The following is a 12,677-nucleotide window of genomic DNA, read 5'->3' as shown; positions in this document are numbered from 1 at the left end:
ACATACCCGTCAAATAGCGTCCGAATCGAAATAAAATCGATTCAACGACATCGACACACGAAACCGAGAATATTGTTTCGAATCCAAATCAAACCACAACAATTACAATTGAACAACAACAACACTCGACCAACGAACAATTGGCGCGACCGCAAACTGAACATGAACACGATGTGAAAGCGCACCAATCATTACTAAAACAACAACCATTAGTATCGTCTCTGGCTAAGAATAAAACAAGCGCGATTAAAGTTCAAATACAGGGATCACAATCGAATTTAAATGGGCACACAAACTATAGACGACATATTAGTTTTGACGATTCATGTAAAAAAGATGATGGTGACGAGGTACGTAGAAAATAACAAATCATAACAAAAAAACCAAACCAAACAAAACATAGAAAAAAAAATGAAAACAATAAAAAAAATCTACACGCAGAAACGCAGTTTTTCACACTCTTTCTGTCCGTTTCTTCTTTTTCAATCTCAAACATTATTCAAATTTCATCTAATTTTTTTGACAAAATAAAAACCAAAAAAAAATTACAGTCGACAACCCAAGTCTCTTCATAAAATATTATCGACAAAGTAGTGCTGTAACTAATTCACACAGTGTCTCGCACGTTGTCATCATCAAACGCATTATTTTCTGTTTTCGTATCGTGTCTTGCGTATCGTTTCTTTCGTATTTTTTATTTAAATATATATATTAAATAGATCATTTCGGTGTTATCGTGCCATCTCGAGCATTTCGATGTCGTTTTTTGGTTTTGCTGTCAGTCCTCGCCAATCTTCTGTTATACTGTTTTTCTTTCTTTGCTCTTGCGAAATTTCTCTCATTTGTAAGCTCAACGCTGAATCCATAAAATAAAATAGAAAACTTTCAAGGGGGTAGACGCAACGTACAATTTTTGATGAATTTGTTTCATTTTGCACCGAGTAGTACCGAGGTATTTTAAATGTTAACTCGAAACTACTCAAAACACTCGTCAGTAGACATTGACATCTCTTCGACAGTATACACATTACACTGAACCAAATGGCACCGAGTAGCACTGAGTAGATTCTAGTATCGGCGAGTGTTTGTCGAGTATGAATTCGTGTCTAACCCTTTGATAACTTTCAATTTGGCTACCCCAACCCAAGAGAATATTGGCTCAACAACATTTGGATGGAATAGTAGCAATTTCAATAAAAGCATTTTCACTTAAACCCTCCAAAAAAAAGTCAATGCAAATAGAATATTCAATAAATGTGAGCATTTTGTACGGTTTCCCATTTTCAAATTGCAACTCATTTTCATTTTCACTTGATACTGGTGAACGAATCTATGCAATTTGTTCAGCCATACGTTTGCGCCCGAACCAAGCGTTATCATCCACATACACATTCTCAATGGTACAACTCTATCACAAAATGAATCTATTTTCAATTCCAATTAAAAGTTTGGTGTTTATCTCCGCCATGTTCGTATCATTTTACTGGCAAAACTACTCTCAAACCAACACACATCCGTAAAAAACGTTGATCAATATTATTCACCTTATTCAAGGAAAACTTTGCAACATCGCATATATTATGTACCTATATAGCCCGATTTCATTTGGAGCAACTCAGTTTACTGAAACTGAGCAATAGTTTATTTCGTCATCTACGACAAACTTGCTCAAAAACTTTCCTGAAAACGCGACACTCGAATGTGGTGCTTTCTATATAGATCTCTCTATCTACCAACCACCCATTCGACATTGCTAATGTAACTTTGAAAATGCCAAAGATGGCAAAAATGGTAGCATGAATTGCAAATAAACGACACGGAATCGTTGGTGCGAGTTATTGTATGTGGTCTGTTATTGTTAGAACTTTGTGTCCGTCGATGTAATCGTATGTGTTTGTCTTTATATATGCTTTTGGAACGCGATGCTTTTTTTTGCAGAAACACACCGAGAAATGTGAAATAGTTTGGTAAATGGAAGTATTTATGAAAGTTTGATTGGTCCATTTTGAGTCGTTTTAGTTTTATTGTTTTGACATTTGAATAAAAATTTCTTCATTTCGCAATGTACAAAAATATTGTCTCTGCTTCTTTTGCGTATCAGTTTTGTTTTCGTGGTTTTAGTGATGGACAATGACGAATGAATGGTAATGGATAGTCGACGAAAGTTGTGTGAGGGCTATAGAAAATTGGATAATTGAATTATTTTCCTATTCAAAAAAGAGGGTTTTTAAATATTCCACATTTCCAGCGACCATCGAGTGTGGGCTCCATACACGTAATGGAAGAAAAAAAAAGTGTCATACCAATAATATCAAGGACTATTTGGAAAACACATATTTCATGTTTAATTACAGTTCGTAGAATTACTTCTAAAATTCATAAGCCGATAACGACTAATTCCAATAAAGCAACCCACACGATGCAAACTTTTTTAATGACAAATGTCAGTGCATTTTATCAAATAGAGAGACCGACGGTGCATATGAATATTGAACTGGACACTTTTTGCATGAACTTTCTCTTCGCAATTTTCAAACGACGATGCATGTATATGTACATATGGAAAACTCACACGTGCCAGATGTTCATCAAAGTTTGCGAATCCCGGAAGCAAATATCCAAATCCACATACCACCGCATAGTCAAAAGATGAGATTAAATTTGTTTTGAACCGGGGCGATGTAATATGTAATATTACTATAGTTTGTAAAACAAGCACTAAGTATGCGCACATTATATTAAACTATGTCAAGAAGTTTTTCAACCGCACAAATTGAAATGTGATCAGTTTGTGCGAACTACACGTCTCTCCGGATTATTCACAAACATTTTCCCAACATTCATTACAGTAAATTATATTATCTAGAGATTCCAGAAATATTTCAAAATCCACTATATACAGGATACCTCAATCGTTGCAATTTGAATTAAATTTCCAAGGTTTCTATTTCCTGTTGATATAAAATTAGTAATTGCTGAACAAGAAACCACAAATGCGGAACTCAAAGTCAAAGTTAATGCGTGATAAAACTTTCACCTGAAACTCAAATTACTCGAGAACACAAAATAACTGAGCTTTTCACGCATTGTTATTTTAAATGTAATTAAATCTTCGCATTCCGGTTATGAATACAGTTTGAATGCTATTTATCAAACACGTGTGTTTGTTTTTAGCTCCGGTTGTTGCTTGCTGTGGAAGAATGAAAAGGAGAGAGAGAGAGAGAGAGAGAGAGAGAGAGAGAGAGCTTTTGCGCTGTATTTTACGTGAATATTGGATTATTCCGTTGTGTACAAGGTTTTATATTTTCAGCAAGTTTAAATTCCATTTAACACGAATTCACTAAAATGTTCCGATGCTGCGGTATAATTTAGTGTAATTTAATTTATATATGTACGTGTTCACTCAAAATTTATATGACGTAACAACAATTTTCACATATGATTCATCCCCACCCACGGTGATTAATCAGAATAATGTGCCAACATTTGCAACCTTTTCATTAAATAACAAAGCTCATTATTTGCATTCATCAGAATTCTGATTCAAAATTCACCTGTCCGTTTTCATTCATTATGTATTCCATTTATTTTCGAGTGAAATTAACAAAATATTTCTACAAAATAGATCACCATATTTACAGTTGGGTGATTCGAAAGTTTTTAACACGGAAATTATGATGAGGATTCATTATTATTTTTGTTCGACAGTACTGATGTGCGCTTATTTCAGAACTTTATCCCATTATTGCGTCTAGAAAATTGTGAATGGGGTATTTAAAATAAATTATTCAAATGACCGTGACTTTTGACAGTGAATTGATGTTTCACAAGCTTCATTTCCACACATTCCCTCTCAATTACTCTCTCTCTCTTTCTCTTTTCAAGCAATGGTCAACTAGTGGGTTTGAGTTGAAAGCCCTTTTGATTGCCATTTTGCCCCTGGATTTCAACAACTAATTTGCTACTTACATTTATTAGACTAATTAGTATAGATGGAATGAATGTGAATGGTTTTCATTTGCCACGAAAACAGCTGTGCAAATTTCATTTTGACTCACACAATTAGTAATCCGTGCAACATCCATTTTCATACGGTAAAATCCCGTAAAAAGCAAATGCTAAACGCATTTACTGTGGAAAAGAGATTTACAAAGTTTGAGCCGTATTAAACCGCTTCATTCGGACCCGCACACACACACACACGCATAAAAAGTTCTGTTGGCTCATTGTTTTGGCACAGCACACAACATATGGAGAATGGACAAAGTTCGAACGCACGTTCACTTGTGCACTAAGCGAATACGAAATATCATTTAACAAAGTGAATTTGCACGATAATAAGCAGGAAAATTAGTGAAAAGCCGTTTTAGTTAGCCCGACCCAGCAACAGCATATTGATAGAGTGTTACCATACCGATTTCATCATCGTAAATTATTGTGTTGATCAGCCACTTCTTTCATATAACCATGCGGGAATATGCCACAGAATTGCAAATACGTTACTCGCCGATTTTTTTTCAGAGGGAAATGTGAACATTTAAAAAAAAAATCATTATGGATTCACTGAGCGTAAAAGGTTCTTCTCTAATTAAATGGTTTGCTTTATGAATTTTACGCGACGTGTACTACCGAGGGAAAATAAAGAGACCGACCGACATTCTTTGGGCGCCATGAATCAGAGATAGGGTTGTTCAATGTGTTGCGATTAAATGTGTGCTGTACTCTTTTACGTTAAACCAATTTTCTTATCCTTAAATCGCTATGATCCCGTCCTATTCATTTTAATTCTTCTTATTTTATCATTGAATGATTGGCTTGCTGTTTCTGTCTATCTATCTTATATACCATTTTCTGTTAACTAAATATAAATGGATGATGTCTTACCACAAGAAAAAAAAACAATTGGCAATCTGTTTTAGATTATTATTATTCCACATTTAGATATAAGCAATTTATTATCACCCACATTCACATAGATTCCATTCCATGAGAAAAAACAATTGAAAATGTTGGTGTGTTAAACCCAAATCAATGTCTAAGACGGCCCCTGTTTTCAATGCAATGGGCAACCATGTGAATTTATTTGATTAATAAACCAACATTTGCGTAGAGAGTAGGCTTGTGAATCAACGTAATTTATTTTCGTCGTTTGTTCTGAATTGATGTTTTCCATTGTGTTTTTGTCCATTGTTAGAAGTCTCAGTCGAAGGTTCAGGTTTATGTTGATCCACCGTCACCGGATATGGGTAATAATACGTTGCGCGTGCAGCGAATTAGTGAAATTCGACGGCATTCAAGCCATTCACCATCGTTGACCGTGAAAGAGTATGATGCGGAAAAAGATCGTCGACACTCGGGAGTTAATCCAAATTCGCTCGGCTTGGATCAGGAACATATGCGTTTTTTGAGTTGTTCACCAGCTGCGTCACGACGCATCAGTTGTGGCAGTTTGTTCAAACCAAACGAACCGATTGGATCATCAAAATCGAGCTTATTTGCTGGTTCAAGCTTGAATTTCCCATTCGATCGACGATCCAATGAGAAGGAGGACAAAGGAAAAGACGACAACAGTGGCAAAGACAAAGCGGATAAAACGAAAAAACTACCGATTATCAATCCGCTTGTTCGATCGCCACACTGGCCAAGTGAGTGTAATATTTCACTCGAATAATCAATATTTCCATTCTAAATTTGCAATTTCATGACAAAAACAAAAATTGACTCATTATTCCCATTACTCATGTCACTTCTCCTGCATCATAGACATCACTAATGGGACAGGCTTCATATCAAAGTGCTTATTGGCAAATGCAGACACATTGTGCGCCGCGGTAAGTCCACTAATGGACCCAGATGAAACGCTGATGGAAGGCTATTACGAGAAATGCGTAATGAACAACTACTTTGGAATTGGTATCGATGCTAAAATTTCATTGGATTTTCACATGAAACGCGAAGAGCATCCGGAAAAATGCCGGTCACGTGCGAAAAATTACATGTGGTATGGAGTGTTGGGCTCCAAGCAATTGCTACAGAAAACATACAAGAATTTAGAGCAACGCGTACAATTAGAATGTGACGGTCAACGAATACCGTTGCCAGCGATGCAGGGAATCGTAATTTTGAACATTCCAAGTTTTATGGGTGGCACAAATTTTTGGGGTGGCACCAAAGAGGATGATTGCTTTTTGGCTCCATCGTTTGATGACAAAATCCTCGAGGTGGTTGCTGTTTTTGGCAGGTAATTTTCATTTTGCTTGGTTAAAACAACAAACGAACTCATCTTCAATGGAATAAATAACGACAAAAAAATGCGTTTCGTTTCATTTGTTTGTGACAGTGTTCAAATGGCTGCATCTCGTTTAATCAACCTGCAACATCACCGTATCGCTCAGTGTCAAAGTATTCAGATCACGATTTTGGGCGATGAAGGTGTACCGATTCAAGTGGATGGCGAAGCTTGGATTCAACCACCAGGCATAATTCGAATCATTCACAAGAATCGTGCCCAAATGCTGTGCCGCAATCGAAATCTGGAATTGTCATTGAAAACATGGCAAGAGAAGCAGCGACAACACAGCATTTCCATTTCGCGTGAACAAACATCGAATATGTCTGATTCAACTGGCATATCGGCGTCTCTGCCGTCCGGATTGATGTCGGAACGTGAAAGCTATTTGCTTTTGAATTTCATCGAAATTGCGAGTTCGCTGGTTAAATGGGTCAAATTTTTGATCATATCACATCCATCGTTGGAGCATGATTTGTATGCGGTGGCATGTCGTACAGCCGATGCTCTCGAAGCGATTCATCCGCAGGGGAAAATTGTTGAAGGCTCAAATTTGCGTGTACAGTTAGCTGAAGTTGTGACAGCATGTCGCCAATTGTACGAAGATTCTTGTGAGCTATTGCGTGAACGCAACCAAACGCTCATCCTTCGCGAAGACTTGGAAACGAAATTGAGTGTGGCTCTTGCCAACACTGAATGTGAACTACGTAAGGTGTCAGTTACTAAGTCGGCTGATGGTCTAATGCGTGCCTCACTCAATGTATTGGCACCAAATGAAGAGGTAAATTACCACATTAAATATTTATTTATGGCCGCAAGTTTTCGTTTTTATGTACGGATGTTTTTTATCGCAATTATTTTCATGAATTTTTGATATATTCTTTTTCTCTTTCAAATTTCAATTTATCTCAATAGCCGGACACACGCAAGAAATCGAAACCATTTTGGATGCGATTCCGTAGCCATGCGGCTGGCAACAGTCAGAGTACAATCAATACAGTGGCCCAGAAATCGACTGCATCAACACGTGAAACGGTTGCTAATTGGGGCGTTACCGAGGTGGTTACCTGGCTCGAAACAATGGGCTTGGGTGAATATGTTGAAACATTTACACGAAACGATGTACGAGGTAAGGAACTTTTAACATTAACACGACGTGATCTCAAGGAGTTGGGAATCATTAAAGTTGGTCATGTAAAACGTATACTGCAAGCATGCAAGGATTTGAATTCGACTTAAGTTAATTAAGTGAAAGTAATTTAACCAAAATAAAAAAAAATCCCAGAAACATTGTTTACATTTAAGATGAAACCTAATAATATACATTTAACTCTAAACACAAGGAATTGCAACTTACAAATAGATTCTAGTTTCATAAGTGTAAATGAAGGGAAAAAACCAAAATCATCAGCAAATGGAATAGAAGCCTCATATTCGGGCATTGTAATTTATTGTTGCCACTGTGCATCTGACTCTGAATGTGCCCACTGAAAACAAAAATCAAATAGTAACTTTATCACTCCATACACCTTTTTCTTCTCCTCTCACTGGTTTTTATCCAAAGCATAAACCTCAACAAAGGATTGTCAGCTCATAATGTATCTGTGGTTTCCTTAATTTCAAACAAACGTTTCTAAGTACGTTAAGTAGCATTTAATCTGTACAGTTTCAGTAAACAAAATGAATCATGGAATGAAACGGGAGATACCATTTAGAAACCAAAAGTCAAGCTCGTATTAAAACAAAACAAAAGCTTGAGCTTAACTTTAATGCACGCCAATATTTACAAGAGACACCCAAAATAATTTTTAATCAAACATTTCCGAACTCATCATAAAATTAAGAGATTTGTTATTATTTCAGAGCCTCCGAACAACTATCACATTCACATTTTCTTTTTCTTCGAATCACACTGAACAATGGAAATTCTCTCTATTGAACGAAGACCTAAGCTTAACTCCTCCCAAAACTCTATCACGCTTATAAAAGCATATCAACCTGTATGTATGTGTGTTCGAAACCATTCGCAAAATCATGGTTTTCCCCGCAAATTGATGTGAAGGTATTTCGGTTTTTTTTCTTTCTGGAATGACATTCAACACATACACTCACTCACACCACTTGATATTGGCTAAACACATTTTCTGATATCCGATTCAATGGATGATATATTGAATATTATTTAATAGGGTAATTATTTAATTCTAACCATTATGCACTATCATTCGCAATTAATTATTCATGTTAACCATTTTTCAATATAATAACTCTGCGTGTGTGTGTAATGTGTATGTGTGTTTTCAGAACATGTTCAATTAGATCAGAAACGTTTTCGACTGTTTCATGATGTACCTGCAAATCATTATTATTTCACTTGTGCAATACATATATATATATATACATTGTGTGTAAGATGATTCATGACATTCCATTGACATAAACGTCATATATTACATACAAGTATATATTCGGATGGTTTATCAAATTGATGAAACCGGAACATCGAATCGGTTTTGTTTTTGATCGCATGATTTTCCATAATCCACATATTTATATGGGTTTCAAACACAATCGAGACGAAGGATGAGTTGAGAGAAAATTCGGAGTCAACGAAAATTCAGAGTCATGAAAATGATCTCACAATGAAATGAACAACATTAGGAATATAGATTTAACATAATTTCATTGGCTAGATATTCGAATATTTTTCTTTCTTCAATTGACATATAAATGTCTAATTGAGTGATTACACTCGTTATTCCTTTTTTTTCAATACTTAGAATATAAACTAGTCGTGTTCCCCATTTTGAAATTGATTTTTTTCCAAATTGGCTAAATTCTCACCATTTATTGAGAAAATTTAACGAAACCAAAGTAGAATTAAATTTAAGTTTACCAAAAAAATAAATTATTGGATTAAGAAACTATCGGCCATTGTATACGTTGATTCGAATGCTTTGGCCTAATGGCTGCCTGCTGGCAAGGAGCCTTACTAGGGATTGAGTAAATAAATCGAGTATGGATTTTTTTTTATCTTACTCTTTTCGCTAATTTCGAAGAACAAAAAAAGAAGAAATTATCAGATTAGGCTAAGGAACAAAAGACAAATCTTAATACTCGAATGATTCAGTTGCCTAAAGATACTTTTTTTTCTGTTTCGCATTCGAACGAATTTTACTACATGTAAAGAACCAAAAAAAAAACTCGAAAAATGCATAGCAATTTTAGAAGTTTTGAATTACGTAAAATAAAAGTGAGGAAATGCTCCCCTTCCCTCGGAATCGGAAATACAATCAAATCGTTTTCATTTCAAAATAATTTTATCGAAATGTTAAATTTTAGTCTCTTTGAAATTGTTTTTTCTCTCTTTATATTTTTACCAAAATTCAGCGAAATGTCGCAATCAAAATTGACATCAAATTCTAAATTTATGGCAATTGTTTTATTCCAAAATAAAAATGAAACAAAAAAGTTTTATATGGTTCTCTCTGATCTGTACAATATAACGATGTAACGGGAATGTAAAAGAGAAGACCCATAGCTTGTAAGCCTGTTTCAACTTTTGTTATTGTTGTTTATGTTAAAATTCATCATATTTCACAACAGCGAGTAAAACTCGCTTGAAAACTTTTTAACTGTATAATATTGAGGTGACGACGATTGGCACAATAGTTTTCACGTAAAACATTGTTATGATTAAAACGTAAAAACAATCGCTAACTTTGTGTGTTGACGCCCGAAAAGTACTGTTCCTGGTAGTTAGCATCGATTTGATGACGAACGTTGAACTATGACGTAAAACAACAGCACTCTTCAAAATATGGCGAAACAACATCCACAACCCATGTATGATTATCCAACCAAATTTGTGTGTCATCAACAATGATGCGATGCTGTGCATTTTCATGTTCTGTTGATGTTTGACCACAAAACATTTTCGCAAAAACAGTATGACAGACACTTTGACGTCATTCTGAATCGAAAATATCCAAAAATAGAATTTCGTCAGTTCTGAATATCCAGAAATAAATGATGAATATGTAAATTACTTCAGTTCATTGAAGTTTATATCGGCGTGGCATCATTGACGCAAAAAAATCCCATTTGTACTTTCTGCAGACTATGCTGCAGACAGAATCGAATTCTTTGAAGAAAAATTTGGCTCTGCATCAATGTAATATACATTCGACTTGTGAAAAGCCCTCGATTTCGTTCCGCCTTCGTTTGTACCATAGAATGGGGTCATCGGCAGAACCACAGCACATTTCCAAGAATTTGACATTTTTTTTCTGGGTCAAATACCGGAAATTGTAATACAAAAATTGCAAAAATCAATGAGACACTTCCTCCTTTTAAATTTTGTTACATCCAATATTATCCGAATTCCGATTGGATTCAATGAGATTAGGAATATAAAGAACAGTGATGATAAGAACCTCTGATAACTGTATCAGATAAACATAGCTCCTTCTGAGTAAATGACTGTGTTCATTGTTTAAGCAATTTTATGGTCAACGAATATAGAAATGTCTCCATTGGAAAAGTTTTCAATTCAATTATAGTTTGAATAAGTGTCTTAACAAGATCACTCGAAGAAAAGAAAACGAAAAAAAAATGATTTTTTTTAAGACAAAATCTGGGATTAGTCTAAAATGCTTTATTCCATCCAATTCAAACACTTAATCTCATTGAAAACCGTTTCACTCGACGACAAACATTCGAAGAGCGAAAAAATCGGCACATAGATATCAAGAGTAGACTTTAATTCCGCATAATGCGATGAAACCGAGATTTTATTTCACCTTTCAAACGTGCTTTTTCAGCTCAGGGAATGTGGATGAACTTAACGAAAGAAAAAAAAACTGGAAATTAATTTCCCAGCTCCCCAAGCGAAAGAGTACGATGAGGTTCTATCGTGATGATAAATTTCATCGTAGACTAGCGGCGAGCGCGTGTATGCAACACATCTCCGTTCTCACTGCTGCTATGTTAAACATAGTATGCTGTTCACGCACACCGATACATGACCAGTTGTGCCGCATGTGTCGGTGTGCGTGGGCCGCGTACTATGTTTAGCATAGCAGCAGTGAGAACGGAGATGTGTTGCATACACGCGCTCGCCGCTACTCTACGATGAAATTTATCGTCGTGATAGAACCTCATCGTACTCTTTCGCTTGGGATCCTCATGAAATTCAAGAGGATAAGCAGCCGACCGATGCTTATCAAATCCAGTGGTCACTGAAAAAAAACAACATCCGCAGAAATGTATTTGAACTTTGTTAACAGTTGTGTTTCGACTAGGCAACGTCCGACGGAAGTAAAAGTATGATGTGGAGCAAAATTAAAGTAGAAAAATAAGCGGAAAAATTAATTCAAAAAAGTACACATCGGTTGCCATAACTGGCGTTGTCCCGTGCCGCAGTTTTTCTACCCACTGCTTCTTATTATACAAAATAATTATTTACATTTTCAAGTGAAGATGACTTTGTTTTGGTTGCGGCATATTAAAATTTAGGCTTTATTAGCAAAGTTTATTTTCGTTGGCTAATGACAAGCCCATCGTGTCTATCAAGTAAATTAACAAACCTATTACGAAAGCAAAATTCAAAATCAACACAAAATGAAAGCATAGAAATGACAAAATATTGCCCCAATACGCTCCCAATTTCGATTCCAATTGAAAGCAATAGATGAATATCGCCATAAAATGTATTTGAAAAATCAATATATTATCATGTGCCCCCACCGTAGCCGTTCCCATGCCGTTCTACGGTAATATGCCTACAATATCTGAAATGAAGATTGGTTGAAATGTAAATTGTAATTGGCTGTATGAAAGTGAACAAATTGGTCCGCTGTGTATACATGATGATGGTGTTGGTAGTTTTAATTACTTTTCCGCAAAATTGATTTTTAATCATACCATTTGCATTCTATTATCAGAACCAAAATGAGAGCACACAATATGTTGTGTGTGTGACCGAAAGTCATTACTACTCAATAATACAATGGCTGTGCGCATCATACCAATGACAACAATTGGTGGCTTTTTTCTAACAGTATTAGTTTATCGATGGTGGAACATAATAGCGGTGTACATTCATCAATAGACAAAACCATGGGTTAAAACCCGACAAAACAAACTGTTCTTTGCTTTTTTTCTGTAGAATTGGCAGAATTTCAAATTAAACACTTTTAGACTCAAATAACGTATATTCCGATACCGCGACGAATACCAGTGAAAATCGGTACATTGTACAATATGTGCATAAGTGAATTGGTCGCAAAAGCCAATAATCATGCTGTGATGCAACTGCTTTCATATGCATTCCACATGTCCAATATTAGCACACGTCGAATCTGTGCCGAGAATGGTTCAACTTTGA

The 12,677-nt window shown here is 35.7% G+C and overlaps 1 protein-coding gene across 3 annotated transcripts in view; it reads left to right on the top strand.

Annotated features, from left to right (window-relative positions):
* The window catches only part of LOC129566205 (diacylglycerol kinase eta), a 105,748-nt gene extending 94,546 nt beyond the window's left edge, over positions 1-11,202 (top strand). For 2 of the 3 annotated variants that reach the window (XM_055441939.1, XM_055441960.1), the window contains 5 exons: positions 18-350; positions 5,195-5,645; positions 5,764-6,241; positions 6,341-7,070; positions 7,205-11,202. In XM_055441939.1, the coding sequence (XP_055297914.1) occupies positions 18-350; positions 5,195-5,645; positions 5,764-6,241; positions 6,341-7,070; positions 7,205-7,528 (2,316 nt within the window). In that variant the 3' untranslated portion in view covers positions 7,529-11,202. The remainder of the gene's footprint in view (positions 1-17; positions 351-5,194; positions 5,646-5,763; positions 6,242-6,340; positions 7,071-7,204) is intronic. The other variant, XM_055441949.1, reaches the window with a different exon arrangement.
* The last annotated feature ends 1,475 nt before the right edge of the window (positions 11,203-12,677 follow it).

Source organism: Sitodiplosis mosellana, unplaced genomic scaffold (genome assembly GCF_009176505.1).
Source record: "Sitodiplosis mosellana isolate CC-2019 unplaced genomic scaffold, AAFC_SMos_1.0 Smas_scaffold_1, whole genome shotgun sequence".
In the NCBI taxonomy this organism is placed as follows: domain Eukaryota; kingdom Metazoa; phylum Arthropoda; class Insecta; order Diptera; family Cecidomyiidae; genus Sitodiplosis; species Sitodiplosis mosellana.
The sequence above is the reverse complement of the archived record's forward strand: the minus strand, read 5'-3'. Positions and strand labels throughout refer to the sequence as shown.